Below are 24,894 nucleotides of genomic sequence, written 5' to 3'. Positions count from 1 at the left end.
AAAAACACACACACACACTGACTGCAATTACCCACATGTGTACACACACACACACACACACACACTGTACACATGTTACATACCGTACTCCCAAACTCACACACGTGCGCACCAATTGGCCGTGAGCGATCGCTGAAATGTGGAAAGTATTTAGCCTCCATGCTCCAAAAGCAGGAGGCCACTTTTTTCTTTTTTTTTTTTCAGTGGCTGGAACAAACAACAATTACCTGCAATAAAAAAAAGCCATTTGTTGCCCGATTGTTTGCGGCCACTTATTTAGAGACTACCTCAGTGTGCAGATGTTGGAAACACGGCCGCGTCGTGTTATCGGCTCGGTGGAGCGAGGAGGAGGAGGAGGAGGAGGAGGAGGAGAGGAGGAGGAGGAGAGGAGGAGGGGGCGCTTGATAAAGATGAATGTCTCCTTTGCCCATCTGGAAGCCATCACTTTCAAAAGCCCTTTAAACACAGATATGGTGGGAGATGGTGTGTGTCGCCGCTTTTTTTTTTTTTTTTCGAGCAGACTCAATAAACGTACCTGTTAAGCTCCTTTAAAGAGAGAGAGAGAGAGAGAGAGAGGGAGGGGGAGAGAGAGAGAGAGAGAGAGAGAGAGAGAGAGAGAGAGAGAGAGGGAGGGGGAGAGAGAGAGAGAGAGAGAGAAGCTGGGTTTCCATCCACCTATTTTGATTTGCATTTTCAGAAATTGCGAAAAAAAAAAAAAAAAAAAAACTTGGATGGAAACGCCAGAAATTCGAAAAACGGCCGCTTTTTGCGAATTTTCCGACTTTTTGCTGTGGAAACAGGTTTTTCCACGTCACACTTCTACGCTACAGTCTTATTATTAGTAATTATTAAAATTATTATTATTAGTCTCTTATTCCTTATTGAGGATGGTTCGGTACGAAGTTAGCGCTGCCAAAATACTAACCAGACTTCTCCCAAGAGCCGACTAATGGAAACAGGGCATAAATTCGCATTTTCTTTTGCGCATTTTGACCAAATTCGCTCCAAAATTTCGATAGATTTGGATGGAAACCAACTCAGAGAGGGGAGGCTCTTGTAGTATTTTACCGGCCCGTCCGCTGCGTGTTGTGACCCGCACGCCGCCCCACGCACAGCAGGCCGGGGCGGGAGGCTGTAAATCACCCCGCTCGGCCGGCGGGGCGGTTTAAAGGACACTAAATGAGCTAAAACGTTTTTTTTTTTGGTGAGGAAACCTGATCGTGTCTCAGCCCCGGGGAGACGGAGCCGCCTGGATCTCTCTCCTCCGCAGAAAATGAATCCATCAGGTTGCAGAGCGGCTTCTGTTGGGCTGTTTACCGACACGCTGAAGGAAGTTCAAGGAAAAAAAAAAAAAAAAAATACGGCGCTCACACCCTGAATCTTAACCGTCCCTATCAGAAAACACACACACACATGGAAAAGCATCTCTGACCCAGCATTTCAAGCCATGAATCTAAATTTTTTGGGTGATATTCCTACGTCTTCTGGAGGCGTTTTGACTCAAGCTGGGAAAAAAAGACGTGTCATCACTCAAAATATGAGTCCATTTTCTGCAGCGGTTAAAACATCACAGATGGAAACATCCCTGTTACACACTCACAAGACATGTAAACCCATTTTTTTTTTTTTGCTGTTACACACTGGAATCAAAACCTCAAGACAATAAAAAAGAAAATGTTAAATCCAATAAATCACAATGTAAACAAAGCAAAGCGAGCAGTGGAGGGGAAGGGGTGACAAAAGTGTTTCAAAAGAACTCTGCAATTACCAATTGGGTTTTGAGGGAAAGACCAGAACAATAAAAACAACACACACACACACACACACACACACACACTCTGCAGCGTCAGGGCGTGCAGGCTGGAAAATGAGTTTCGAAAGCCATAAATCACGAAATCTTTGTCGTCTCTGGAATCGATAAACAGCTCCATCGAACCTTCGCCGTGGATATTTAAAAGTTCAGATTTAATGCCCTTTTTGAGATTTTTAAAGGTGGGCGTCGTAGATTTTAAACGGGACGGGACGGGACGGGACGGGAGCCGCCGCGGCGACAACAGCTCCTCCGTCTGGCCTTCGCTCCCTTCTTCCCGTTTCCTCCAGCATCCCTCACTCACGCCGCATGTCTGTGTGTGTGTGTGTGTGTGTGTGTGTGACAGAGAGAGAGAGAGAGAGAGAGAGAGAGAGAAGCAGGCGTGGAAAGCCTTGGCCACATAAAGGGGCCTTTTCATCCCCGGGGCCACAGCCTGCCCGCCGGCCCCTGGAGAAGTTTGTGGAGGATAAATAAACCTCTTCAGTCGCACAGAAGAGATGGAGTCTGTAAAGCGGCGCGTTAACGGACAGCGCGCCGCCGCATCTCAAAGAGAGACATTATATTATTCTGAAGGGCTATTTGTTATGATATTGAGCCGGGGGGGGGGGGGGGGTGAAGGGGGCGAGGGGGGCGAGGAGGGCGAGGAGGGCAGGGGCCTCTTGATTTATGGAGTGACCGTCCAGGCTGTACTGTCGGCCTGTGTGCACTGTGTGTGTGTGTGCATGTGTGTGTGTGTGTGTGTGCACGTGTACCAACCCAACCCGCATGCACAGGCACAGATAGGCACACACACTGCATGCACACACACACACACACACACACAGAGTACATATAGCACATTGTTTCCAGCTGGCCTCAGGTTCCGGAGAGAGAGAGAGAGAGAGTGTGTGTCCCCCCCTTAATTCTATACCCACACACACACACACACACACACACATGGTCACACACCTCTCCACCCCCCCTCCCCTCTCCAGCCGGGCAGCCGATAGCTCACACATGCTGCGCCGGACGAGATAACAGCGGGAATGTCTCGATGTGGAGAGAGCCGGCCGGACGCCACCGGAATACTGTCTGGAAAAAAAAGAAAAAAAAAAAAAAAAAGGAGCCGTCGAATTTTTTTTTTTTTTTCTTTATTTCTTTATTTCTTTTCGGGGGTTCGTCGCAGAGCACAAAGGGGCGCCGACGCAGCACAAAAAAAAAAAAAAAAAAAAGACCGTCTGAATCAAAGGCTTTCAGAGAGTTACTTTAATCGCCCAGTGCAGGAATCTGTGTGTGTGTGTGTGTGTGTGTGAGTGTGAGTGACACTGGTGCTGAAACATACTGTGAGGTTACAGAAGCTCACAGCACAGAGTGGATCCTGTCTGTGTTGGTGTGTGACTGATGTGTGATGGATGAACAGAGTCCGACATGCTGTTTTATTGCATCTTTTTTTTTTTTTTTTTTTTTTTTTTTGGCATTAAGTTCACTGATCACTTGTGTACTCATCTGTCTCACTGCTCTGGGTGTTTCACTGCTTTAAAGGCAAACTCCACCCAAAAATGCGTTGCCACCGGCGATATATGTCGTGTTTCTGTTGTCGTTTTGTCGTTTGATGGTCTGTTTTATTGATTATTAACCCTGTAAAGCCATTTGCGTCATATATGATACACATTTTCAATTTTCAGTTTAATCAATACTTGACCAAAATACTCTTATATACCTTTGAACACTTCCCCTGTTCACCCTGGTCCATACCATTGGCACGTCAAGTACATATCATATATCATACACCAGAAAGGTCGTGTAATAACATATTTTTTGAATTTTTTTTTTTTTTTTAATATTTTGCTATAGGACTAAATAAAGCGTTCAATTTTTAAAAAAAAAAAAAAAAAATTGGAATTTTCTGCCAATTCTTTCATAGTTCAGGCTTTACAGGGTTAAGAGGGTAACCAGCCAAAAGTCACTTTGGGACGTTCTCAATGCGGCTTCAATGCAGTTCAATAGGATGATTTCTTTAGCAAGTCTGATGCAGAAAAGGTAAAAAAGCATCAGAAACACAAGGCGTCACCAAAGACACTGTTCATAACGCGGCTTAGGCACTTTAATGATCTGTGATGCTCTGAAGGCTGTTTCAGATGCTTTTGCCCCCCTAATAGAATAAAAGTCTGAATATTGACATGAAACTATTCACATTCAGCGATTTTGAATATCCGCTATGGGTGATTTAAGTCTAAAAATATTCATATCAGCCTTAAAAAACCAAAATTTCCACCTTAAATCGAAAAAATCCAGACTCTGTAACCTCACGAGACCCAGTTTGATCGTTGACCCTCACGTTCGGAAACACCACCTTTGATTTTTTCTCTTAACCTTTATCCCCGGGAAAGGTGACTGAGCACACACACACTGCATCACACACACACACACACACACACAGAGTTGCCCACTTTCCCACCTGGGAGCTGCCCAGTTGGACCACAGCGTCTCCACGGCCGTTTGACGCTGTGGAAGCCACCAGGAATTTTCTCTTCAGGAATTCGGAGCGCCTCACTCGCTAATTAGGAACTCCTGTGTTTTTTTGTTTGTTTTTTTCCGCGTTTTCCTCCGGGACTCGAGCACACATGAACGCACGTTTCATTCAAGGAATTCGCCGTCGCAGATGAAGGGGCATCAAACGTGGGACCTCGCACGTCCAGTCCAGCAACGTTCCCGGTGAGAAAAAAAAAATCCCAGTTTTTTTCCACCGGAGCGCCGGAGCGAGCTGTGCCTTTCAAACCCAAATTCATTTTTATTCAAATCAGCTTTTTTGATCACATTTTTTTTTTCCAAACTCAAATCTGCATTTCAAAGTTAGGGGGATCTAAAGCAGAAATAGATATGTCATTGACGGTGACCAGGGAAAAAAAAAAAAAAAAAAAAAAAAAAAAAAAAGGACGTGTGGGGTTTTACTCTTTTGTCTGACACTTTGGAAATGCATTTTTTAATGTAGGTGGTATATATCTTTTTTTTATTATTATGTTGTTCTTTTGGTGAATTGCATTTGTTCGCCCCTGGCGGTGTAAACATACAAACGTTCTTCCTGTCTAATTCCCCGGGATCAAAGCGAAAGAATTCCTTTTAAAATGGGATCACACAAATACACTGCCCTGCTCTTAACGAAGCCAATTAAACAAAAACTGTGACGCCTTCATCCCCTCCGCTCATTCATGTTTCCCTGTGCTGATCGCACGCTTAATACTGTACATGACACCACAAAAACATCAGCTTTAAAAAGTCATTTAGTCTCATGTTCATAGTTTAAGTCTTGTTTTTCTTCAAACAAGATGTAATCCCAACTTAATTTAAATGCAGCTTTATGTTTTTCCATGATTTTATCCTGGGAACAAGGCAGAGTCAGGCAGATGAGCGCACTGGGAACAAGAAAGTGACACTTACACTGCAAAAAGTCAAATCTTACCAAGATTATTTGTCTTATTTCAAGTAAAAATGTCTTATTTCTAGTCAAAATATCTCATTACACTTAAAATAAGACATGATCAGCTCAGAAATAACTTGTTTCTAGACAATTTTCACTTGTTTCAAGTGAAAATTTACTTGAAACAAGTTAAAATTTGCTAGAAACAAGAAACATATTCTGCCAATGAAACAAGCAAATTTTTACTTGTGACACAAGTGAACAAGTTTAACATGTCTTATTTTAAGTGTAATGAGATTTTTGACTAGAAATAAGACATTTTGACTTGAAATAAGACAAATAATCTTGGTAAGATTTGACTTTTTGCAGTGTGATTCAAGAAAAGAGTCAGATTGTTTTACCTTGTTTGAGGAAAAACACGATTTTATGACTTTTAAGACGTGTTCAAATCGAGTTTCTTCGCAGCGTTGGTCTTGTTGCCCCCCGTTTACCGCAGCGAGCGAATAAAAGCGATTCTGACCGTTAACCAACAGCGTAATTGCTTTTTTCATTCAGCGTATCTGCTGCGGCTGATATTTAAGCGGTGGAATATTCTCCTAATACAAAGAGGCGGCTGGAGTCGAGCCTCGGTGCCGCCGCTCGCTCGGAGCTGCCAGGAGAGGCAGAGCTCGAGTGGCGTGGCTCCATAAAGCCGAGGTGAGCTACGAGCCCCTGGAGATTACTATATCTCCCCCATAAAGCCCAACTCTCCATGTTTAAGACCTGAAGATATTCTAAGACCTATTTTCTCCTTTCCTTTCACAAGGGCTGGAAGTTAATGCACGGAGGTAGCGGCAGTAAGTCATTCAGACTGGATTTATGCGCTCCCCGCCATCGCCTCGCTGCGTTTTCTCTCCTGAATGGGGCTTTATATCGCAAAAAAAAAAAAAAAAAGAAAAGAAACGTGTCGTAAATATGGCTGTCAGAGCCGGAGGCCACGCGGAGAGCCGTGAAACCGTCTGGAGCGCGTTACTGACTCGACATCGGAGGTGTGAGATAGAGGGGACATCGTGCTGTGCGGCGGCCACACCGGCATCACTGCAAAAAATCATAATAATAATAATAATAATAATAATCTCCACCCTCACAGGTCACTTAGCCTCATATTCAGTGTCCAAATCTTGAAAATCAAGGAAAATGCACCAGTGGGATGAGATAATCCCACTTGTTTCCATTGCAGTTTCACTCAAATTTTTATGGGAGCACGTAGAAATATGTTGCATAATAAACACTTGACACTTAATTCAAGAAAATTCTGGAAACAGGTTGATTAGCGTTGGCAACAAGTGGGATTATCTCATCGCACTGGCAGATTTTTTAACGATTTTAAGACTGAAAATGAGAATAAACTTTTTTTTTTTTTTTTTTTGCAAAGTGCACGAATATGATATTGTAAGATAAGTTTTATTTTTTGCATTTTTTTGTATTTTTTATTTTTTTTTTATTTTGTAAGATTTTCTTGGTAAATACCTGGTTCACAGATTATTTGATGAATATATTCTCTATAGTTTTACGTATGTAAATTAGAAACTATATCACGCCACACAGTGTTCAGATTGGGCGGAGTGATACGCCGTGCACTGAGGTCAGGTTCAGGTCACGCTGGTTGTTGTTGGTGTTCTGGATTCCTACGGTTTGGATCGGACATTGAAGTACACACACTCTGTCCTCGTGTTGTTACCCGTCCACGACCCAAAACCGGCTGAATCAGGTGACGTGGACCAGCGTCCAGTGTTACAGTGTGATGGAGCCTGTCAATCAGTCACACACACACACACACACACACACACACACACACACACACACTGAGCTGCACTCTGCACGCCGCACCAACAGGACCTCTGCCTGCGTGCGCGAGCGTCTGTGGCCTCACGCTGAAAGAGGCCATCTATAATTCATAGCACCTTTTATGCATTCCCTGCGAAGATCGTCTCGTCTGGGCCGGCTCGTGATTCCAGCCTCGCCTCTCAACTCCAGTTTCCTAATCTGTGTGAGCGGCCGCGTGCGCCCGCCGGCCGGAGGAGGCGGCGTGAGCGCCCGCCCGCCGCTCGCCAGCCGGGGGTTCGCCGCGCCGCTGCCCTCTCTGCGGGTCAACAGTGGGCGTGTTTGCCACCGTAAATCACGCTCTAAACACAGCTCCTTCAGTCTTTCCCATGGGTGGATGTGTGTGTGTGTGTGTGTGTGTGAGTGCAAACAAGTGTGTGTTGTATACTCAGCAGTTGCCCGAGCGATTCCCTCACAGGGTTCATACCACATGCTTGCATACGTGCAAAGTCTGTGTAGGTGTGTGTGGAAGCGTTCACGTGTGTGTGTGTGTGTGTGTTGAATGCTGAGCGGTTGCCAGAGCAACAGTGTGTGTGTGTGTGTGTGTGTGTGTGTGAGGTCGTCTCTCCATCGCAGTGATGTATAATTGAGGTCTGGATGAGAAGACACCTCTGATTTGGAGACGAGATGGAGGGAGGAGAGCAGACAAGGGGAACCTGTGTGTATTTGTCCAGACGTCTCTCTGTTTGTCTCTGTGTGTGTGTGTCTGTGTGTGTGTGTGTGTGTGTGTGTGTGTGTGTGTCTCTGTCTCTCGTCCACGCTCAGCATCCTCAGTAAACATGTTGATTTTTCCGTGGCTCTAACGAAGCTGGCACATCCAGCCGCCGGAGTAAGCTGGTGTTTGACAGCAAAGTGTGTGTGTGTGTGTGTGTGTGTGTGTGTGTATCCGTCGTCTCCATGCTGGAATAAAACGTTGCACTTTCCTCATGTCCAGCGGCCGATGAAGTCAGATCAGCTGATGAGCCGACAGCGGTCAGCGGCGAACTTCTCTGCCTCTGTGTTTGTCTTAATGTGACTTTTAATGAAGAAGAGTGGCATGAAACTCAAAAAAGTCAAAATTACTTATTAAAAGTCAATGAAAATATATGAAAATGTGCCAAAAATTTGCACCGGGCTCATTAAATACAGTCTCTTGTTCCCAGCGTCATTTAACTTTAAGCTTCTGCGTTTAGAAGCTCCTCAAAAATCAGCTCTTTACTTTGGATTTTACACAACAAGAGTAAGCAGGGTTACATTTATGAAAACGACCACAGAAAGATCCATCCCCAGAAAAAAATAAATACATTTTAAATACATTTTCATCACTCACTCACTCATAGACACTGTCTGCCATGAGTTCCTATCAAAAACCGTCTCTCGCTCTCTGTCCCTGCAGACTCTGTGTCCAGTGAGACACCCTTCCTGGAGGACTATGTTCTGGGCATGGGCGACACCGTGGACATGGCATGTGACCTGGAAGACCCCGCCCAGCCCGTCGTCTGGTACAAGGACGGCGCCGGGCTGGTGCCTAGCAACCGGACGCGGCTGGGCCAGCGGATGCTGCGCATCATCAACATCTCGTACGAGGACTCGGGCGTCTACTCGTGCCGCCTCGCCCACGGCAACACGCTCCTCAACAACTACACCATCAAGGTGACAGGTGAGAGGCTCTGCTCGTCACACAGTGCTGTCACTGTGCAGGAAGTTTAGCGAAGAAATCGAGTTCACACTGGAGGGAAAGCTTTCTGGCTAATTTAACCCCCGTACCTCACTGCTATCGTGGATACATTTGAAGTTCATGCAGCTGCAAAGGTGTCAAAACATCTGTAAAACTTCAGAAAAAGGCAGCAGGGCCACGCAGCAGGCAACTAAACAGCTTGTTCTGGGTTGATTAAACTGATTTCCGGACAAGAAACTCCATCATGGATTTCTTTCATGTCATGTTGAATGTCGCAGTCACAAGAAATAATCTGCAGCCAAGTCCAATTTAGCGGCATTAATAAAAGTTTCAAATATATTGCACAATTTTACATGATGTTTAAAGAAAAGCAGAGACTTTAAAGTTGTTCAGTAAAAAAAAAAAAAAAATGTACAAGCAGGGGCGGATCTACCATGGTGGCATGGACTGGCACCTGAAAAATAGGCCATGCCACCCCAGTTTGGGCAATCTAGAAGAAAAAAAAAGTCGCTGCCACCCTGTAAAATTTCCATGCCACCTTTAAAGCCCCAACATGAATGTTTCTCAGATCCGTGCACGAGCTCCGTTCAGTCGTTTTCTTTGCTGTGTTTCTTGTGACTGTTATGATTCTCTCTTTATCTGAATAATTATACACATACAGCATATTTTACACACACACACACACACACACACACACTGTACTTCCACACTGCAAAAACTCAAAATCTTACCAAGAACACTTAAAATAAGACATGATCACCTCAGAAGTAACTTGTAAATTGTCTCTTGTTTCAAGTGAAATTTTGCTTGTTTCATTGGCAAAATTTGTTTGTTGTTTCTAGTTCATTTTCACTTATTTCAAGTGAATTTTCACTTTTTCCACTGGCAAATTTTGCCAATGAAACAAGCAAATTTTCACTTGTTTCAAGTGAAAATTCACTTGAAACAAGTAAAAATTGTCTAAAAACAAGTTACTTCTGAGGTGATCATGTCTTATTTTAAGTGTAATGAGATATTTTGACTAGAAATAAGACATTTTGACTTGAAATAAGACAAATAATCTTGGTAAGATTTTGCGTTTTTGCAGTGCATATGCTGTATGTCTTGTAAATACAACATGAAGCCTGAGATTTGGGGGTAAAAATAGCGCATGATGTAAAAAGGATGAGGTACAGCATCAGAGGAGGAACTGGTGTCTTTAAAACCGGGGTTTTCATGAAATTGCCCTTTAAATGATGTTTTAAAAAACACAGAACCTGCTCAGAAAAGATAATGTCTAACTTAATCAAGCCGCTCGGCGAGCTCCAATGGAAACAGGCCCTTTGGCTGGACCCCGCTCGGCGCTGCGAAAACCACCGCGCCGTCTTTGGTTTATCTGGCAGTCGACGGAGAATCAAAGTATTTCCTATCAATAAACATGGTCGAGAAGCAACGGCGGTGATGTCTCGACATGACAGCTTTTCATAACGGCTCGCAGAGACGCGGCGAAGAGGTCGCTCCTGCAGGAAAGTCTTATTCTATTCCCCCCGCTCCGTTTCGACGGCGCGGCCCGCCGAGAGCCAGCTTGTTCTGTACGCTGGCCAAGGAGAGGGGAATCAGGTCTGCTCCGACGTTTCTGCCGCTGCTAACTGCCTGCCAAGCTCTACGCACACACACACACACACACACACACACACATGCACCATCACACCGGCACAGACTTCCACCGCCTATCAGCCGGCCAAGTTTCACACAGATTCTCCCCTCCTGATACAGTCAAAGGTGAAATTCATTACAGTACGGGGGGATGAATTACGTCTTAAACGAGTGTGTGATGCAAACGGAGCTGGAATAGGAATGTGCATGCATGTGTGTGTGTGTGCATGCTGGGAAAGGAGGAGGCGGGGGGGGGGGGGGGGTCAGAGGGGAGTTAACAGTAGCTTAAAAGTCGGCCTCCTTTTCCCGTAAAACTCATGGACACCAGCTGAGCCCGTTATTGACAACTAATTAGAAAGCAATTAGCTCCAAACGTTTCATCATTGAAAACAGATGGGGTGGCAAGAAATGAGAGAGTTCGCTGCCTCTCACCTCCCCCTCTTCCTACACACACACACACACACACACACACACACACACACACACACACACACACACACACACACACACATGCATGTGTTTGGCTGGGAGCCGGGGAGAAAATGGCCTTTTCCAGGCCCGATCAGAGGTGGACAGCTTCTCCTCCTGGACACACGTTTAGCTCCAAGACTCCAGCAGGATGCACACACACACACACACACACACACACACACAGCTCTGGTGGGGAAAAAAAAAAGTCCATCTTCCCAAGTCAGGTTCTGTCTTAAAATGTGAATTTTCTTTTTTAAAAAAATGAGAAACTCCCATTTACTTGCAGTGCAGCTCAGAGGTTCAGGAGCGAAACGGCACAGGAAGTGAATTTATCGCCAACCCATTGTCAGATAGTTCACGTTTTAGGAAAAGTGCTGTTCTAACACTCAACACGGGATTAAATTACTTGTTAAGTCGGACATTTTTACAGTATGCGGTGGCAATATCCTGTTCCCCTCCTCCCTCCCTCCCTCCCCCGGCCCGGCTCTAAACACAGAGCTCAGCCCCGGCTAAAACACACACACGGCGTATTGTGTTTTTCCTCAAATATTTGAGTAAGGTGTCAGATATTTACGAGCGCTATCAGATTTAGGGGCTGGACGGTGTCCAGACAGCGGAAAGCAGCCGGCTCACGCTGTACACACACTGTACACACACTGTACACACACTGTACACACACTGTACACACACTGTACACATGTTAGAGAGCAGAGGCTGTGACGGGACGGGACAGAGGAAGTGATCTGCTCGGCTGCTGAGGTGAGATGAATCGAACTGAAACGTGCAAAACTCCTAGAAGTACTGTTCCTCTGCTGGTATTTTACTGCAGTAGAAGTAGAAGTACTGTTCCTCTGCTGGTATCTGACTGCAGTAGAAGTACTGTTCCTCTGCTGGTGTTGTATTGCAGTAGAAGTAGAAGTACTGTTCCTCTGCTGGTATGTGACTGCAGTAGAAATAGAAGTACTGTTCCTCTGCTGGTATGTGACTGCAGTAGAAATAGAAGTACTGTTCCTCTGCTGGTATGTGACTGCAGTACAAGTAGAAGTACTGTTCCTCTGCTGGTATCTGACTGCAGTAGAAGTAGAAGTACTGTTCTTCTGCTGGTATCTGACTGCAGTACAAGTAGAAGTACTGTTCCTCTGCTGATGTTTTATTGCAGTAGAAGTAGAAGTACTGTTCCTCTGCTGGTATCTGACTGCAGTAGAAGTATAAAGTACTGTTCCTCTGCTGGTACCTGACTGCAGTACAAGTAGAAGTACTGTTCCTCTGCTGGTATGTGACTGCAGTAGAAGTAGAAGTACTGTTCCTCTGCTGGTATGTGACTGCAGTACAAGTAGAAGTACTGTTCCTCTGCTGGTATGTGACTGCAGTAGAAGTAGAAGTACTGTTCCTCTGCTGGTATCTGACTGCAGTAGAAGTAGAAGTACTGTTCCTCTGCTGGTATTTTACTGCAGTAGAAGTAGAAGTACTGTTCCTCTGCTGGTCTCTGACTGCAGTAGAAGTAGAAGTCCTGTTCCTCTGCTGGTCTCTGACTGCAGTAGAAGTAGAAGTACTGTTCCTCTGCTGGTATCTGACTGCAGTAGAAGTAGAAGTACTGTTCCTCTGCTGGTATTTGACTGCAGTACAAGTAGAAGTACTGTTCCTCTGCTGGTGTTGAACTGCAGTAGAAGTAGAAGTACTGTTCCTCTGCTGGTATCTGACTGCAGTAGAAGTAGAAGTACTGTTCCTCTGCCGGTATTTGACTGCAGTAGAAGTAGAAGTATTGCAGTAAAAATCTCCTGCAGTAAAAGGGGCATTACACTCAAACTGAAGTGAGGACCCTGTAGACTCAACTGGCAAAATGTGGAATAAGTGTGTAATGTGATGCTTGAGTCTACATGGCTCTCATCATCGCTGGTGTTACCCCATTATTCCACATTTTTCACCAGTTGAGTCTAAATGGTCCTCGCTGCAGTTTTTCATGGTGCCGCTTTTATTGTGAAATTTGGACATGATCAAAAAGTCAAACCAACAAAGCAGAAGCAGCTTCCTCTTCTCGTCTTTGCGGATTGGGCTTTTATTGTGAAAGATTCCACAATCAGTCACCGATCATTTGTTCCCTAAATCGATATGATTTAAAATGCAGTGAAGTGCAACAGTCAAGCAAAAATTAACCGGAAAATGAACACGTAAAAGTAAAATTACTGCCTTTATGAAAATAGTCAAAAAAAAAAATACAATAACACAAAAAACTCAATCACAGTCATGTGAGTAAATGTAACGAGTTACTTCCGGCTTAGCGAGGATCAACAGGTTGAAAAATGAACGAATGAATGAATGAAATGAATCTCCAGCTTGAGTGACGTGCTCTAGGGTTGGAAATGTTGGTAACCATAGCAACCTCAAGAAGATCAGACACCTGAGGATGTGAATCAGGAGTCACTCTCCATTCTTTGAAACCACAAATTGTTCTTCCTTTTTATTTAAATATCACGAGACATCCTTTTTATTTTCTCATTATGTTTTCTCAGGTTTTGCAGATTTCAATTATGACTTCATGTGCTACTAACTTTCAATATGATGAATCTGACGTTTCATTTGAAGCCACTCTTGTTTATTGCTCAAGAGCTGATCTATGGTCTCCAGTGGGTTATGTCATCTGGAAGCCTTTTATTATATTGTATTGTATATATATATATTAAAGGAATATTATCTATAAATGACAATTGGCTGTGATGTGAGGGATGTAAAGGAGGTCATGCACTTGGGTTTTGGTCTTTAATGATGATCCACAATGAGACGTTATTTTGACATCAGCAGTCACGTTGTCTCCTGCTGACCGCGGCGCGTGCGTCTCGTTTTTTCCGACCGAGCCTCTCGCGTCGCGTCGTGCGAGTCGGGGCGGGCGGCGTCTCTCCGCGCCACAACAGCGGAGCGGCCGGCGGGGGGGTTAGGGGGGGATTGTGGTGTCAAATAATAGACAGAAAAACCTGCTAGTCAGGCGTTTCAGGAGCAGCTTAGCTCACTGGGGTTTTGAGGTAACATCTGGCTCTCATTAGCCAGACCTGTGGAACTGAACCAGAAAACTCCAAGGTCACATCGAAAAATAATTACGAAGCCGCCGTGCAAATCTGTGATGCGGCGAATCCGAGCAGGCGGATCTGCGGCCGGCGAATAATTAGACGTCGCCTGACAACACAATCCGGGCGTTAGAGCGTCGCCGTGTGTGTGTTTTTACGTCCACGTTCATGCTAGTGTGTCACACCGACGGCTGCCAGGCATGAGTGTTAGTGTGTGTGTGTGTGTGTGTGTGTGTGTGACACTAACAGCGGCGCTAATAACCCTCTCATTTGTAACGTCTGTGGAAATGTTTGGGCTGCAGTATCTGACAGAACTGTGGACTCATTCATGAGTTTTTCAGTGAGCACAGTCCATTTTCATATGCAAGCATGTGCACGTGTGTGTGTGTGTGTGTGTGTGTACTTGCATGCGAATACTTGTTGGTGCACACACACACGCCATTTAATCTCCACTGAGCGGTCAGCATGTACAAAAGTCCTGCTTTTTTTTTTTTTTTTTTTTTTTTTTCCTCTCGTCTTGCGCAAAATAAATTCCAGGGTCCGAGCGCGGCGGCTGTAATTTTCTGGTTATCTGATGGGTAACAGAGTTCAAGTAGCCTGAAGAATAAACACATTTTTACAAGCCGTTCGAGTGATGGAGCGCCGCTCTCCAAAACGAGGCATCAATCACTCGAGGAAAAAGCGGTAGCCGCTCTTGCACAACTCCAAACAAATGATGAGGCTTTTCCTTGACGGAGGGGAAACCTGACTCTGGGGCTGGACGCGTCTCCGCGCTTTACGGGACCGACAGGGATTTTGGGAAAGACTTTGCTTTGCAGAATGATCGTTTTGCAACAGATCCCCTCCCCTCCCCTCCAAATGCTGACGCCTCTCTGTTTCTCTGTGCTTCCTTTAAAGACTCTCTGTCGTCTGGCGATGATGAGGATTATGACGAAGATCCGGAAGATGCAGGTAATGGAAATGGTGTGTTCTTCATCTCAATCACTCACTTTTATTCACAATTATTTATGTTGTTTTCAGAATTTGAATTGAGAAAGCCACAGTTTTTGTCAGAGGGACGGGTTAATCAGTTTCAAACCCTGTGGTGTCGTGATCACATGACAAGCAGCCCGGGGCGGAGATTTCTTAAAATGCAAATAGCGAATTATGTTTCTGCATGTCGGAGGCGGCCCGACTAGAAACAGGACATAGTTTGACATTGAAATTGTAAGGTCGAGAAGGCCACAGCCGTTTAATTTCAACTCCAACAACCGGGTGAAGTTTTCATTTCCGGCAAAAAGTATTTCTGTTTCCATGCCTGAAACCTTTCCCTGACCTTAACCAGAGATTCAGTCGCCTGAAATGTGTTTTATAAAAGCATCTCTGCACCAGAACTGACAGTATCTGGAGTTGAAAACCCGCTCTGTGTTAGGGGTCACATGATCGCCACTGTGTTCCTTAAATTTGTGCTTCAAAATGCACCAAACTTGAAATTTCCGAGGCTTGGTGGTGCAGGAACATGATCTTCACGTCAGAGTTTGTGCTCATTTCAGGGCATTTTCCTGTGAGACTGTGTTGTTGTTGTAAACGCCTTTGCCTGCTGAGGGAAGATGCCTGATGCATTTATACGGCAGAGTGGATTTATAGGACAGAATCATTTGACTAACGGCCTAATCTGAATAAGATGATAATCCAGTTGAGATGTTAGAAATATCCCGTTCATGTCGCTGCTGACGTGCTGCAGAGCAGACTCAGCCTCGCTCTAGCAGGCGCTGCGTCAGATCAGAAACTTTATAAATAAAAATATATATATATAAATATAAGCATAAGTGAAATCATAAGAAATAGCAAAGGAAATCTGCAAATCGTGCCAGACGCTGAGCTTCGAACCGTCTTTTTTATGTTTTTTTACACGATTCAACAACAAGAGCGTGCGCCGTCAAGCAGCTGGATCGATGTTTGCGTCGCAAAATGCTGCAAAAAACTCCAACCAGAGACTCGTCAGTGTGATGCACTGCAAAAACTCCAAATCTTACCAAGATTATTTGTCTTATTCCTAGTCAAAATATCTCATTACACTTAAAATAAGACATGATCACCTCAGAAGTAACTTGTTTTTAGACCATTGTCACTTGTTTCAAGTGAAAATTTGCTTGAAACAAGTGAAAATTTGCTTGTTTCATTGGCAAAATTTGTTTCTTGTTTCTTGTTGTTACTTGAAACAAGAGACAATTGTCTAAAAACAAGTTACTTCTGAGGTGATCATGTCTTATTTTAAGTGTAATGAGATATTTTGACTAGGAATAAGACATTTTTGACTTGAAATAAGACAAATAATCTCGGTAAGATTTTGCGTTTTTGCAGTGTGAAGGTGTGTAGATGTGGAAAAATGCCCTTCAACAGCCCAAAAAAAAAAAAAAAAAAAAAAACTTGGAATACTCCTCATGTTGTAAACCAAGCGGTTGCGTTTGACTTTATTTGTGGTAAGAAAAGATAAGAGCGTCCTAATCAGGTGTGTGTTGCAGTTTAAGTTAATGAAGCCGATGCCACTGGAGTTTTGTGAGTGTACCTGTAATTGCATGACTGTCATTTTCTGTGACACACATCAGTCGTGCCACAGCCCCCCCCCCCCCCCTCCTGCACACGCATTAAAGCTCGTCTCCAGAGCGGCAAACTAAACGCCACAGTCGTGCAGATCAAAAGCCGGGGGGGTGTGGGGTGGGGGGGGTAACGCCCCTCCCGCAGCTCCGCTCTTGATGTTGAGCTGTTTTGGCATCCGGAGTCGTACGGAGTTCAGGCGCAGGTGAACAAAGAGCGGCGGAGGGACGGCTTCCGCGGGCTCGGCACACTTTTTTTTTTTTTTTTTTTTTTTTTTTTTTTCACCACGCTCCGTTCTGTCAGCTTCACGCCGCTCCGCCGGGACCGAGAGCGCCTCCGCCCACCTCGGCGGGGCAGACAGACGCTCGCCCAGCCAGACGCCGCGCCGCGCCGCCTTTGTTGTGCCGCGGCGAGGCAGACAGAGCGAGGTGAGGCGCAGACAGACGAACGCAGAGATGAAGGGATGGGAATAAAGCGAGAGAGCCTGAGAGGCAGATGAAGGGAGAGGAGGAGGAGGAGGAGAGCAAGGGAGACGGAGTTCGGCAATGAAACGAGAAAACATCAGATCAATAGGTGGATAGACGGATAGACGGGTGCACTGCAGAAATCTCCATCTTAACAAGCCATTATATTCAATCTGATTTTTCACTGAACAAATGAAAACTGATCCCAATCCAGTGCACTTTCACTTGTTTCAGGATTTTTTTATTTCCGGTGTTTCTAGTATTCTGCTTTTCACTCCGCTCTGTGTGTCCCTCATGTCTTCCCCTAACCCCTCCCTGCTTTTATACACCTGCTCACCTGCCTCTCAGCCAATCAGCTCGCCTCCTGTGCTCCAGTCTTGTCAGGTGTACCTGTTCAGCTCATTAGTTAGTTACCTGGTCATTTCCTGCATTATTTTGCTTTCTGCTTGTATTTAATATTTCACACTTCAAGCTGCTGATCTGCTAAATGTCACAGTAAGGCAGATCAGCACACTGTGATCAAGAAAATGATCCTCGATTCAAGGAAATTTTGGATTAAAAAGTGAATTAATATTGGAAACAAGTGGCACTACTTCATCCTGCTGGCAGATTTTTTATCTTTGTTTGAAGAAAGACAAGATGTTAAGGCACAACGTGAAACTTTTTGCAGTGTACATCTATAAATGCCTTCGATACTGTTCCTAAACACTTCATAAACATTCAATATTTCCACCAAATGTGCTCTGCAAGACAAATTTCCATTGCAGCGTCTCCTCCAGCGGGTGCAAACACTCAGATTGAAACAGTTAAAAGAGCAAGAAGAAGAAGAAGAAGAAGGAGCAGGAGGAGGATTGGAGTAGTCAGACGTCGCCCGGCTGTCGACAGTGGACTGCCGTTAACCGGCTGCAAACTTCATGTGAAAAACAGCTGAAAACAACAACAACGGCCCCATCACTTACTGAAATAAATCCCAGTCCACCTAAACCGGTTGACAAAACGGCTGCCAGGAGCCAAATATGGAAGTGTTTTGCTTCCAGAGCCGAAGATAACATGATGACGGAGCGGTCCAAGGCGACTTGATTAAACGCAGTTCTGTGACTCTGCTGCGTTTTTGCTGCTGAAATGGCCCCGTTCCTCCGCTGAAGTCCCACCTCGTCCGATCGAATGCAAACCACACGCACATTTCACCTCTGACGTTTGAAAAGACGGTCAGACGGATGATGCCAGAGTGAAAAACCGACTTTTGCCACTGCAGGAATTTGGAAGAGACTTTTTGCCCTCCTCTTTTCTCATTACACTGCAAAAACTCCAAATCTCACCAAGAATCTTTGTCTTATTTCAAGTCAAAATGTCTCATTACACTTAAAATAAGACATGATCACATAAGAAATAACATTTTCACTTGTTTCAAGCAAATTCTCTAAAAGCAAGTTCCCTCTGAGGTGACCATGTCTTGTTTTAAGTGTCATGAGGTATTTTGACTAGAAAAAAAGACATTTTGACTTGAAATAAGACAAATATTCTTGGTAAGATTTGGAGTTTTTGCAGTGAAAAGCACGGCTAAATTTCAAAAGGAGGAGCTTCGGCACACCTGAGTCACCTTCCCGCAGGTGTGCGGGAGCAAAAAGTGACAGGATGAAAGGAAGGCAGCCCGACACACTTTGCTCAAACTCCTTAAACTTCCACTTTTATTAACAAAAGAAATAAAACGTTTCGGTCATGGACCTTGTCTGACAAAGTTTTAGAAGTGCAAGTTTCACTGCAACGCTCCCAAATTTAAAAATACACTTTGTGTCCAGCTGTTATTTCTGTACTTATTCTTTTAATTTCTGTTTTTGTTCTCGTCCTCCTTCATGCCGGTCACTTGCAGACCTCCGACTTTAAGCCCTCTTTGCGTTGACACTCGCTTTACATCGAAGGCATTCAGCCGCCGCTGTTATCCGGAGCGAGTCCCACAGAGCGAGCTTACCGCTGCTGTCCCGTCGTTGTAAGGATCAGCTGATCGGTGAATGCGTCTGAATGCCGCGGCCTCGCTCGGCGGTGAAAGCGTCGAGTATTTTCTGAAACGGGGGCCGAAGTGGCACCGGCTTTGCTGCAAAGATCCCCGAATGCCGGTAAACAGCCTCAGACCGCCAGGCTTAATCTCTGCATGTAAGTCCACCTCATGACATGCGAGGCTCCGATTTCCTGGCCAAAGGAGAGGGATTAGCCCCGAAACGTGAAACCCCTATCGCTGCTTAATGTCCGCTAAGCCACAGCTAATTAGCCGGTGGCGGCGGAGGCGGCGGTGGCGGAGGGGAAGGAGCCATGTGACGAGCCACGCAGCCAGACGGCCCGTCCCTGTCGCCGATGCAGCGTGAATGATAATGGAGATGTGGGGAATAATGGAGGAGCCGGGCTGTTAGTGAGGGAGAGAGACAACAAGCATGCAGGGGAGAAAACGGAGAGAGAAAAGCAGTCGCTGATTGACGGAGGAGTGCAGTGACGGAGGGAGAGAGAGGAGGAAAACGGAAAATCGGCTGCAACGACGCCGCCAAGCCGCAAGACATGTCTGCGCTCAGAGGACAGACAGGTAGACAGAGAGACAGACAGGTTCGCACTGCAAAAACTCAAAATCTTACCAAGATTATTTGTCTTATTTCAAGTCCAAAATGTCTTATTTCTAGTCAAAATATCTCATTACACTTAAAATAAGACATGATCACCTCAGAAGTAACTTGTTTTCAGACAATTGTCTCTTGTTTCAAGTGAAAATTTGTTTCATTGGCAAAATTTGTTTCTTGTTTGTAGCTAATTTTCACTTATTTCAAGTGGATTTTCACTTTTTCCACTGGCAAATTTTGCCAGTTTGCATGTCTTATTTTAAGTGTAATGAGATATTTTGACTAGAAATAAGACATTTTTGACTTGAAATAAGACAAATAATCTTAGTAAGATTTTGCGTTTTTGCAGTGCGGGAGCTCGCTCGCCACCGAAAACCCCTGCGGTCCTCATCCCCTCATCCCGCTTTCTCCCACGGCCTTCTGGGGGAAAAAAAAAAAAAAGCCAGAGAAGACAGACACTCACCCAGCCATCAGAGCGACTCCTGCAGACACACCAAGGATATTGACCAATTTGTCAGATTGACAGCGGGTTCTGTGGCCCTTTCTGTGTTGGAGGGAGACAGACGGCGGTGTGTGTTCCCATCCAGGATTCCGAAAAGTCGATTCCAGGCTTCCAGGGATTTAATAAATTCTTGGGACAATTAAGTGATTAAGCGAGGATGGAATTATTCCTTTTTTTTTCAGCCTTTCATGAAATCAGCTTCCTCCAAGTGTAATATTTATTTAGCTTTCCGCCGTGTGAACATGACGCCCTGCAGAATAAAATCACCACCACCTGAGTCTGAGACGGGCACTGATGCCGGTGGAAATGCGACAGTTTAGTCGAGGAACATCACGGGAAAAGTCCGGTGTCTTTACGGGAACGCCGCCCGTCTCGTCTGTCTGTTTTAGCGCCTCCATCCTCAGGAGCTTCACTGTCTGGACTCTCGAAGGCAGCTGGCCAATTTGTGAAGCTTAAACCAAGAAGACGCTCACACACACACAGAAACATCATTATCTGTGAGGCCGGCACTGCCACTGTCGCCTCGCTTATTAACTCAAACTGCTTAAAATCTCCTAACTAGCGTATGAATCCATTATTGAGTCTTAATGCATGAATAAGTGGTGAAATCTGCCAGTTGTGGTGAGGTCGTCCCGCGTCTTTCCAACACAAATCAACTTTTTTTGTCTCCAGAATTTTCTTAAATCCAGTGGCATCGCCGTGACGCTGACCTGCCTCACCTCAACACCAGCTTCCATTCCAGAAGCCAATACATACCCTTGGTGCCGTGAACTGTCTGCTATTTTTAGTGAGATAGATCAACAACACATCTTTATTAACGGTATGCGATGTTAATGTTGCGAAGTTATTCCTGGCATACAAAGAAAAATGGGCTAATGACATGTGGTTTAAACCAAAACTCAGAACTTATCGCCATCTAAAAAATGTTTACTGCCCAGAACCATATGTAACCCTTTCCCTGGACAGAAGTAAAAGGTCCCTGTGTGCCCAGTTGAGGGCTGGGATTCTCCCCCTGGCATTAGAAACGGGTAGATTCAACTCCATTCCAGAGGAAGAGAGAACTTGTTCATTATGTAATTTAAAGGTGACAGAAGATGAAATGCATTTTTGTGTTCCATTGTCCTCTATATAATGAAGAGAGGCAGTTTCTTTTTCAAAAAAATGATGAAAGTAAACTCGAATGGTTATTCAGGAAGGATGTATTTGCTTTAGCGAGGTTTATAAAAAAAAATGCATGGTCATTAAGAAAAAAAGAATTATTTGTATGACCTTATTACTTCTTTGCTAGGCGTGTTTTTTCTGGATATTTGATTTTTGACATCTGATGACTCTGACGACTTGGTTGTGTCTTGTAAGCCTTTATGGGCTGGGCACCTGTGTGCATGACACACTAATAAAAATCGATCAATCAGTCAATCAATCCAGAATTTCCCTGGTTGGGATCAATAAAGTATATCTATCTATCTATCTAGCTACTGTAACTTTTTTCCAGCAAATTCTGGAAACGAATGAAACGGCTGGAGGACTCTGTACTGTAGGAGAGACGTCTCCAAAAAAAGGCCCTAAGTAAACATGTCGCCCCCTAAGCCCCCCCTCTGGATGTCATGTCACCTTGATCTGACATGTAATGCAAACCAATCAGAACCATTTGTTTGAATAATAACGTCAAAATCGGATCAGCTGTGTTTGAAGTATCACCGGGGGCCTGGCAGAAAAAAAAAAACACACACACACACACAGACACACAGTTTTCCAGGGCCACACAATGCAGGTGTTTTGTTGTTGTTGTTTTTTTTACAGTGTGTGAGCAGGCGTGGCCCCCGTGAGCTCGTGTCAAGTGACGGGGCCGTGAGGTGGAGTGTGAAGGAGGAGGAGGAGGAGGTGGAGGGGGGGGGGGGGGGGTCGGATGCTAACAGAGCCTAATCTGTGCCGCGCCGTGCTCCTGAGCTATGCGGGCTGCTTGTTTACCCTGGCAGGAGAGCAGAGGGCCGGACGCCGGGCCCCGGGGCCGCCGCTCCGCCGCCTCTGTTTGCCTTGAGTCCCTGCAGGCGCTCCGGGGCAGCGGGCCTTCAAAGGGCCCCAGTGTAATCTGGAATGAAATCTGCCTGTGTGCTCGCAGGCGTCAGCGAGGGCAAATTATACAATTACACAATTACCCCCCCCCCCCCCCCCCCCCGCTCAGGTCGGTGTCCCGGGTCTTGTGTCGTGTCCCGCGCCGGCTAATTGCTGGTGCAGTTAGGTTGGACCGATAGAGAGCCGCTGTCACGCTCCACACACACCGAGGAGTGAAAAGACGGCTGTGTGTGTGTGTGTGTGTGTGTGTGCGTGTGTGTGCGTGATACCTAATTTCTCCTGCCGGCTGACCGCTCCCTGTTGGTCCCGAGCAATCACTGCTGCAGCCCCCGCTTTAGAGTTCGTTATCGAAAGTAAACCAAACAAACTGCCGCTCTGTATTTTTAGGCTCCCGGTGAGATCGGCCTCTTATTTCAGCTCAGAGTTTGAGTTTGAGCGCCGTCAGCGACACCGCGTTTGGCGTGCATCGCTCGCACACACACACACACGTGTGTCTGTCACCCAACACCGATTTCCACTGAGGATCCACAGAGGCCGGGGGGTTTATCTTCAGACCGTCCTGGCAGGGCTGGGTGAAGCGGTGGGGTTTTTTTTCCGCGGTCCGCGCCCCTCGACGCCCCCCCCCGCCGCCCCCCGCCCCCCCGCTCCGCTGAGGAAATACCATCCTGCCAATTAGATATGAGATGGGATTCCTGCGTGTTGCTGGCACGGACTGACAGCAGAGCGCCGGGATAAATCACAGCCACGTTGAAAACAAAATATTGACCGCTGTGATTTCCAAAAATTGGAAAACGCTGCAGTTTCGTCATTTTTGGCCTCCTAATTTTTCTTTTCTTTTTTGCGTGAAACAAAATCAACATTTTCTCAAGCAATGACAATAAGAAAATGTGACCTTTAACCGTTTAGACTCAACCGGCAAGAAACACATGAAACTGACGGATCTGATGAGTCTGACTTAGTTTTACGTAATTCACCTTTAAATAAAAACGGCGGCTGTGCTCCCTCCTGTTGACGATCGGTTGAACACAACAGCGAGTTTTTACATCTAAACACCCGACATCTACACAGGAAGTGATGCGTTTTATGCCTCCAGACGGAGAAGAAGAAGAAGGTCAGCATGAGCAGAGAGGAAGAAGAAGAGGAGGGCTGGCATGAGTGAAGAAGAAGAAGAAGAGGGAGAAGAAGGAGAAGAAGGAGAAGGAGAAGAAGAAGGAGAGGGAGAAGGAGTGGGAGAAGAAGAAGGAGAAGAAGAAGAAGGAGAAGGAGAACAAGAAGAAAGAGAAGGAGAGGAAGAAGAAGAGGAGGGTTGGCATGAGTGAAGAAGAAGAAGAGGGAGAAAAAGAAGGAGAGGGAGAAGAAGAAGCAGAAGAAGAAGGAGAAGGAGAGGGAGAATGAGAGGGAGAAGAAGAAGAAGAAGAAGCAGAAGAAGGAGAGGGAGAAGAAGAAGAAAGAAGGAGAAGAAGGAGAAGGAGAGGAAGAAGAAGGAGAAGAAGAAGGAGAAGAAGGAGAGGGAGTGGGAGAAGGAGAAGAAGAAGGAGAAGGAGAGCAAGAAGAAAGAGAAGGAGAAGGAGGAAGAAGGAGAAGGAGAAGGAGCGGGAGTGGGAGAAGAAGAAGGAGAGGGAGAAGAAGAAGAAGAGGAAGCAGAAGAAGAAGAGGGAGAAGAAGAAGAAAGAGAAGGAGGAGAGGAAGAAGAAGACGGAGAAGAAGGAGATGGAGAAGAAGAAAGAGAAGGAGAAGATGGAGAAGGAGGGGAAGAAGAAGAAGAAGAAGAAGGAGAGGGAGAAGAAGAAGAAGAAGGAGGAGGAGGAGGAGGAGGAGAAGAAGAGGGAAAAGGAGAAGAAGAAGGAGAAAGAGAAGGTTGCCATGAGCAGGGAAGCAAAGCAAAGAAGAAAGAGAAGCTGGAGGCCCCGCCCCCCACCCTGTTTGATTGACAGGTGGTCTGTGGGGGCGGTGCTCAGAGACACAGAGACACAAACACAGAAGGAAGTCCACGTTACTCAGCGCTGGAAAAAAAGACGAAACATGCAGCCACGTTGAACGCTGCGGCCCACATCACACACACACACAGCACTCAGCCAGCATTAGATTTCATTTTTTATTTTATTTTATTATTATTATTATTATCATTATTTTATTTTTACTTGAATTCGATGCAGGGAGATTCCCCTCCTCGTCTATTCTGGGCTCAAAGTGTCATGATGGCCGGGAGACGGTCACCAGTAGGAAAGCATTTTCAGAAGCAGACGAGTCGGAGGCGGAGGCGGAGGACCACACATCAGGAGAGACTGTTTAAAAATCTGTGTGTGTTTCTGAGAGCGTGTGTGTGTGTGTGTGTGTGTGTGTGTGTGCGTGCGGCTGGATTGCAGTTGCCAAGAAAACAATGTGTGCCGACTCCTCCGAGGGCTTGTCCCACGCTGCGTCGAGACACACACACACAGAGACAGAGAAGTAATGAAATCTAACAGATATTTCCCTTTTAAGGTGGAAGCACTGTGTGTGTGTTTGTGCATGTGTGTGTGTGAGAGAGAGAGTGAGTGTGTGTGTGTGTGGTTGCACATGGAGTGTGTTTGTCTTAGCAAGCTGGGGAGTCTCTAAGTCAAGCAGGGAGCAGGCTTCAGCTGTTCCATTAGTTTGTTAATGCACGCAGACACACACACGTGAACACACACACCACACACACACCCACACACACACACACACAGAGTTTATGGGCTGTTCAATAGTGAAGTAACTGTGTTTGTTTGCTTTCTAAGAAGACTTGTCTGCGTCTTTCATCATGAGGG

General features: G+C 45.6%; 1 protein-coding gene across 5 annotated transcripts in view; it reads left to right on the top strand.

The window, feature by feature from the left end:
* The window catches only part of fgfr3 (fibroblast growth factor receptor 3), a 97,447-nt gene that overhangs the window by 28,492 nt on the left and 44,061 nt on the right, over positions 1–24,894 (top strand). For 3 of the 5 annotated variants that reach the window (XM_030044584.1, XM_030044581.1, XM_030044583.1), the window contains exons 3-4: positions 8,446–8,709; positions 14,790–14,855. In XM_030044584.1, coding sequence (XP_029900444.1) covers positions 8,446–8,709; positions 14,790–14,855 — 330 coding nt within the window. The remainder of the gene's footprint in view (positions 1–8,445; positions 8,710–14,789; positions 14,856–24,894) is intronic. The other 2 variants (XM_030044585.1, XM_030044586.1) reach the window with 1 other exon arrangement.

Source organism: Myripristis murdjan, chromosome 22 (assembly GCF_902150065.1).
Source record: "Myripristis murdjan chromosome 22, fMyrMur1.1, whole genome shotgun sequence".
NCBI lineage: Eukaryota > Metazoa > Chordata > Actinopteri > Holocentriformes > Holocentridae > Myripristis > Myripristis murdjan.
Note: the sequence above shows the minus strand (reverse complement) of the source record. Positions and strands in the feature narration are given on the sequence as shown.